Source organism: Sinocyclocheilus rhinocerous, unplaced genomic scaffold (assembly GCF_001515625.1).
Source record: "Sinocyclocheilus rhinocerous isolate Xijiao unplaced genomic scaffold, SAMN03320098_v1.1 scaffold429, whole genome shotgun sequence".
NCBI lineage: Eukaryota > Metazoa > Chordata > Actinopteri > Cypriniformes > Cyprinidae > Sinocyclocheilus > Sinocyclocheilus rhinocerous.
This window is the reverse complement of record NW_015665829.1, coordinates 996,634-1,003,783: the sequence shown is the minus strand read 5'-3', so window position 1 is coordinate 1,003,783 and position 7,150 is coordinate 996,634. Positions and strand designations below refer to the sequence as shown.

Genomic DNA, 7,150 nt, shown 5'->3' with positions numbered 1-7,150 from the left:
TATTAGGTTACTTGAAAATAGTCATCAGTGATCAGTATTTTTGATCTATTTTCATAGAAGAGTAATACATTTTAACTGTATAAAAACATCAATAAATTATATAAAATTTAATTTAGTCAACTTGCTTTAGTCAGGCTTGACAAGAATACATATCAATGGCCTCAAATCTAGCAGACATGGACTAAAGCCACAAAACTAATGTACTTTATTCATCCTTAGTTTATATTTTAAACAAATGTATTTGTTTTGAAACTTAATATATATTTTACTCTTTCTTTAGGTCAGTCTAATATGTCATATGTCATCAGGCTCTAAATTCTGAGTTATGAGTGGAAGATGAATTGACTGTGCAGTGCAACCTGATAAGCACATCCAGCATTCCTCTGAACTAGGTGATCTTCCCCATCGTTTTTGTTATTTGAAACCTATAGCTCCAGCTGAATTCCCCTCCATGGTTCCTCCTAACTGTTATCGGAAAGATAGGATGTTTGTTTAAAACAAAGCACATAACTCTTAAGTCGTTTGATATCACGCCACACGATCCTGCTCGTGTAAACAGACTTTGGCAAGGATCCAGCAAGTTAAATTGCTCCATCGGCAGGGCCATTTTAAAGCTTCCAGAAAGTACTCAAGCTGTTTGTGTAAAATGAAAGGATGACAAGGGTATCATGCATATGTAGACCAGATTTGCAGACAGAACAGGTTATGCATTCCAGAAGTCGTCCAAAATAGTACTGTGGAAGTGGAAATGCAAATCAAAGGCGCCAGGGCTATTATTAAAACTAAAACCAAAACCAATTGAAAAATTATATACTCATCTGAAATAAAATAAACATTTAAAAAAAAACTTTGGTAACACTTTACAATAACGTTCATTCATTAGTTTACTACTGTATTTAACATGTACTAAGAATGAACAATGCTTCTACAGCATTAATGTTCATTTCAAAATGTACTAATGCATTATTAAAATCCAAAGTTGTGCTTGTTAACATTAGTTAATGCACTGTGAATTAACATTAACTAACAATGAACGACTGTATTTTCATTAACTAACATTAACAAAGATGAATAAATACTGTAATAAATGTATTTTCATTGTTTGTTCATGTTAGTTAATACATTAACTAACATTAACTAATGAAACCTTATTGAAAGTGTTACCGAAAAATGAATAAAAATGGTAAAAAATTACAATAATAATTAGCCTACTTAATCTTAATGTAACTAAAAATAGTATATGGGTTATACCTTAGTTATATATATTTATATGGGTTATACCTTAGTTATATATATTTATATGGGTTATACCTTAGTTGGGCCCCCCATTTTACAGTTGCCCCCCTTGATGTGATGATGTCTAACCTGGCAAAATCTGTACTAAAAGACAGGATGGCAAGGACGGCATCGTATTATGGCACACTTATATAATTTACAGGGTCAGTGAACCAAATTTGAAGGCTGAAAAATAAATGATGTGGCTCAGAGTATCAGTTTACGTAAGCCGTAATGCCGCAGCCTCACACCCTTGACCTGGTTGGATGGCTTGAACACTGAGGCTTGCTCACAGACGAGAATCTGGTAAAACACAGGCTTTAACAGATTAATAATGTGCGCCATTATCGGAAATGCTAGACTCTAAGTAACAGGGTGAATATTTGAGCACATCTGTTCAGCACAGGAAGGTCCTCCATTAACAGAGACCTTAATCTCAGGTACATGATCCTACAGCCCGCATGCTTTTCATTTCTCATTGTTCACTGCTTCACGTTCTTCCTCATCATTACTGGCAAGGATTAGAGGTTAATCTGCTACACAACGATGAGATTAGCAGCCAGCTGTGTGGTAATTTTCCAATGATAGAAAAAGTCCCAATGTTTAATCAGGCTCGCATGAATGGGAGCGCTTCCGTTCCCCTCGCATCGCCCTCTACCGGCGGAACGGAGATTCGAGGGGCCCCGTGACGTCACACTTTGCAGGTCTCCTCGGTTACTCGGAGTGATGTCAGAACCTCGCCTCCACACCCACGTGTCCCGTATAAAAACACCAGTGCAGGGCTGGCGGGGGAAGACAGTAGCGCTCACCGCCCGACAGCCAGGCTTCAGAACCCAGTAGTGCGCTTGCTGCTGGGAGATCGGCGCTTTGCAATAACATAAAGGCTTAACCGAAGGATCACTACATTCCTCCTGTGGACTTGTACTTATAATAATAGTGATGGCAGTTACTCAGGCTGGATCTGACTTGACATACTGCAAGATGCGGGGGATCGTGTCCGTTCTTACCGGTACGTCTCAACACATTTGAGTTGTTTTGGTGTCTATAATAGATTTCGTTAATTAGCCTATATGCTTTTGGGAAAAGGATGCAATATATCAAATATGAAAAAAAAAATGTAATGAGAGAAATAGATGTCTTAGTCATCGTTTTTGTGTTTGTACAGTCAAATTTAAGTATGTTTTATTATTATTATTATTATTATTATTATTAGGCTATTATTATCATTATTATGCTAATAGCATTTTTTTATATCCTTCATACAAAATTCACGATGAAAAATATGGAATTTGTTCGGGGTTAAACTATAATAATAGTGATGGCAGTTACTCAGGCTGGATCTGACTTGACATACTGCAAGATGCGGGGGATCGTGTCCGTTCTTACCGGTACGTCTCAACACATTTGAGTTGTTTTGGTGTCTATAATAGATTTCGTTAATTAGCCTATATGCTTTTGGGAAAAGGATGCAATATATCAAATATGAAAAAAAAAATGTAATGAGAGAAATAGATGTCTTAGTCATCGTTTTTGTGTTTGTACAGTCAAATTTAAGTATGTTTTATTATTATTATTATTATTATTATTATTAGGCTATTATTATCATTATTATGCTAATAGCATTTTTTTATATCCTTCATACAAAATTCACGATGAAAAATATGGAATTTGTTCGGGGTTAAACATTTTTTACATTGTTTTATTAAATTACGTGGTTCCGTGAGAGTTGTAGAAATGATGCATTATCGTTCTTGATAAATAGCAGATATCTGTACAGCTACATACAGTGAGCAATGCGGTGTGTTGTGTAACACTGACGGTTCTTGACATTAAACCATTCCACACGGATCCTCTGAATCACAGCATCTATAAAACACGTTTTCTGACATAGACTTGACGTGCAAATAGTCATTTTACCAAATAGATGTCTTAGTCATCGTTTTTGTGTTTGTACAGTCAAATTTAAGTATGTTTTATTATTATTATTATTATTATTGTTAGGCTATTATTATTATTATTATGCTAATAGCATTTTTTATATCCTTCATACAAAATTCACGCACACACGCAGAGAGAGAGAGAGAGAGAGAGAGAGAGAGAGAGGGGGGATTTCGAGGGGTTCCCCATCACAGATGGTTGATGGTTCATTCAGTTCAAATGCTGGGTGTTAGTGACGTCAGCTGTGGATTTCCTTCTGACATAAATGTTTGTTTTTTTATTTCAGCTTTTATTAAAGAAAGGAAGATGGGCTTAAACGACTTCATCCAGAAGCTTGTTTCTAACCCTCCCATTTATCAACAGTAAGTATCCCAATATTTAATAATACGAGCATGGAAATAAACAATTGCATGATGCTTTTACAATTACAAGTAGATATGTGAACCGAAAAAGGCATACTCAACAAATATGAGCATAGATGATTTCTGTTTTTCAAAATCAACAAGAAAGTGGTTCAGGAAAATTCCAGAATTCTTTCATAAAGGCAACTCTGTGACCTGTAGTGTATTTATAATACACCTTCATTGAGGTGACTGTACTAGAGGATGTAATCCCATCATCTGAGTTTAGCTGTACATTCTGCTAATTGTGCAGGTTAATCTGTACCGGCGAGATAAAGCCAAGCACCAGAATAGTGCTCCACGAAAAGCAGCTGTTCAGGCCGCCGCTTGGCCACAGTAAGAAAATCCTTAATGTCCCCTAGACGAGGATAAGGGCCTAATTCAATTAAGCACGGCCCATTTGGTCTTTAGAGTCATTCAGGTCGGAGCAGCGGAAAATTTCTCACCGCGTCATCTCTACCCTTCCTATGCTCCACAATATTCATTCAAAGAGGATGTTAAGGTTGTGTAAAAGGTTGACATTTAAGCTCTCAATAGTCTAAAAGTCATCATTTTGGGCAGCGAGGGAGTTTTTATGAAGGTTTCAATAAAATATGATTTGATCTATATTTTAAGTAGATGCATCTAATCTAATAGTCTTGCACTAATAACAGCTGTCTTGTCAGGTCAAAAAGAAATTTTGAATTTCTAACATACCTGAAACGGCCCCTCATAAACTTCACCAACACTGCCATCTATCTGCCTGCTAAGGCATTACAAGAAATAATTAATTTAAAGGAATGTTCTGGGCTGTTTCTCAAAAGCTAAGTTGAGAGGCCATTGGTGGCATTGGGTCTATGATCTACTTAAGCTTGCGATGCTTTTGGGAAACACAGCCCTGGATTAAACACACACTGTACATTTTGACTAAACAAATGCACTTTTTGGAAGTATGTTGGGCAGTCGTTGCATAATCATGGTCCGATAGGCCGTGGGTCTTGAACAAAGTTAACTCTCTGAAATAAAATCCATAACATTTTTTAATCTCTTTTCCTTAGTGCCGAGGTTGGTTCGTTCTTAAAAATCGACGAGAACCAGAATGAGGAGCTGGAGGAGAATCTCCTGTGTTTGACCAATCCCAGGAGCTCTTTGGCTGAGGAGACTCAGTATGTAGTTACTCTTCGTTTTTATTTTATTTTTTTTGGTTAATTGAATTTCAGTCAGCCAGGCTGCTTGTTGTTTGCATTACTAATGTTGTTTAATTTCCTTAACAGGATCAAACCTTCAGATTTTGACTACTTAAAGATTATTGGGAAGGGGAGCTTTGGAAAGGTGGGCACAAACAACTTTCATATAGACAAGATGTCAACATTTATGTCATATTCTAAACTGAGAATGCTAACAGCATCTTATTTCACAGGTTCTGCTTGCAAGGTACAAGGAAAACGAACAATACTATGCTGTGAAGGTGCTGCAGAAGAAAATCATTCTGAAAAAGAAAGAGGTAAGACCTAATGCAATGCTCATACAGATGTGAAAGCACTTTGCCGCAACTGCAGAATATTAACAATCGCACTTAATATGTTTCTCAGCAAAAGCATATCATGGCGGAAAGGAGTGTATTAATGAAAAATATCAAACATCCGTTCCTGGTGGGGCTGCATTACTCATTCCAAACCACAGACAAACTGTATTTCGTCCTAGACTACGTCAATGGAGGCGAGGTTAGTAAACAATGCATTAATGCTGTACTCTCGTATAGCTCAAAAGAGGCCGCACCTCAGCTCAAAATAGCTGACTAACTTAATGAACTCCTGGTATGTTTTTTTGTTTTTTTCCCTGCAGCTGTTCTACCACCTCCAGCGTGAACGGGTGTTTCTGGAGCCCAGGGCGAGGTTTTATGCTGCTGAAATCGCTAGTGCACTCGGTTACCTCCACTCACTGCACATAGTTTACAGGTATGTGACTGGCTGCAGCGCCCCTAGTGGAGAAGTAGTTGAACCGTGTGCTAGATTCTGTTCATTATAATGGGCTCTTACCATTTTCTGTCAATTTTCACAGAGACTTAAAGCCAGAGAACATCCTCCTGGACTCTCAGGGCCACATTGTGTTGACAGATTTTGGTCTATGCAAAGAGGGACTGGAAGCCAATGGCACAACCACAACGTTCTGTGGAACTCCTGAGGTAAGGTATTCGAAAAAGATTGAGTGGATCGATAAAGCACTCTAAAGTTCAGCTAATTGCATTTAATATGCATGTAAACTATAATACATTTTCACTGAATTGCAATTAGCATGCAATTAAAAACATCACATTTTCATTATATATTTTTAAAGTATTTTATTTTAATAAAAAGTACTCTTTTTAAAAGTATGCTAACACAAGATAGTTTGTCTAGTTTAGACAAGAACTTGTGTTTTAATTAGTGATTTGATATCATATTTTCTTTTTCAACAGTACTTGGCTCCCGAGGTGCTGCAGAAACAGGCTTATGATCGTACAGTAGACTGGTGGTGCCTAGGATCAGTGCTGTTTGAGATGCTGTATGGACTGGTGAGAAGACCCATCAAGTCATTTGCCTGAAAAATGACTAGATCAGCTGTTGCAAAGTATATATTTTGCATTTTGCGAACAATGTCAATTCATTTCTATGTCTCTGTTTTTCTAGCCTCCATTCTACAGTCGCAACACAGCCGAGATGTACAACAACATCCTTCACAAGCCTCTAGTCCTGAAGCCTAATGTGTCTAACGCTGGGCGTGACCTGCTGGAGGGTTTGCTGCACAAGGACCGTACCAAGAGACTGGGGTCCAAAGATGATTTTGTAAGTGGACACAACACACCAGTGCCACACGCATAAAGTTTATTTTCCTGAGATTGCAGATTCTTATACAAGCTTTTGCTTATTTGTAGCTGGAAATGAAGTTCCACAGCTTCTTCTCTCCCATCAACTGGGACGACCTTATGGCCAAAAAGTGTGTGCCTCCTTTCGTTCCTACAGTGGTAAGTTAACTTCTTACCTGCACAGTCAAAGGTTAATGTCAAATTAAAAGTACTTTAAAGTACATTTTAAATTAAAGGACACATATTTTGATGTGTTGACTAACATACTAAAACAACAACATCCTTCACAAGCCTCTAGTCCTGAAGCCTAATGTGTCCAACGCTGGCCGTGATCTGCTGGAGGGTTTGCTGCACAAGGACCGTACCAAGAGACTGGGGTCCAAAGATGATTTTGTAAGTGAACACAACACACCAGTGCCACACGCATAAAGTTTATTTTCCTGAGATTGCAGATTCTTATACAAGCTTTTGCTTATTTGTAGCTGGAAATGAAGTTCCACAGCTTCTTCTCTCCCATCAACTGGGACGACCTTATGGCCAAAAAGTGTGTGCCTCCTTTCGTTCCTACAGTGGTAAGTTAACTTCTTACCTGCACAGTCAAAGGTTAATGTCAAATTAAAAGTACTTTAAAGTACATTTTAAATTAAAGGACACATATTTTGATGTGTTGACTAACATACTAAAGCACATGTAAAGTACTTGATTATAATTT

At 37.6% G+C, this 7,150-nt stretch overlaps 1 protein-coding gene across 3 annotated transcripts in view; it reads left to right on the top strand.

Annotated features, from left to right (window-relative positions):
* Positions 1-2,052: 2,052 nt before the first annotated feature.
* LOC107731568 (serine/threonine-protein kinase Sgk1-like) overlaps positions 2,053-7,150 on the top strand; it is a 7,329-nt gene continuing 2,231 nt past the window's right edge. The window contains exons 1-12 of one of the 3 annotated variants that reach the window (XM_016542686.1): positions 2,053-2,284; positions 3,500-3,575; positions 4,652-4,759; positions 4,868-4,925; positions 5,014-5,097; positions 5,186-5,317; positions 5,439-5,551; positions 5,655-5,778; positions 6,052-6,147; positions 6,263-6,304; positions 6,718-6,831; positions 6,921-7,010. In XM_016542686.1, coding sequence (XP_016398172.1) covers positions 2,215-2,284; positions 3,500-3,575; positions 4,652-4,759; positions 4,868-4,925; positions 5,014-5,097; positions 5,186-5,317; positions 5,439-5,551; positions 5,655-5,778; positions 6,052-6,147; positions 6,263-6,304; positions 6,718-6,831; positions 6,921-7,010 — 1,107 coding nt within the window. In that variant the 5' untranslated portion in view covers positions 2,053-2,214. Of the gene's footprint in view, positions 2,285-2,586; positions 2,664-3,499; positions 3,576-4,651; positions 4,760-4,867; positions 4,926-5,013; positions 5,098-5,185; positions 5,318-5,438; positions 5,552-5,654; positions 5,779-6,051; positions 6,148-6,262; positions 6,419-6,507; positions 6,598-6,717; positions 6,832-6,920; positions 7,011-7,150 lie in introns of those variants that run through there. The other 2 variants (XM_016542685.1, XM_016542687.1) reach the window with 2 other exon arrangements.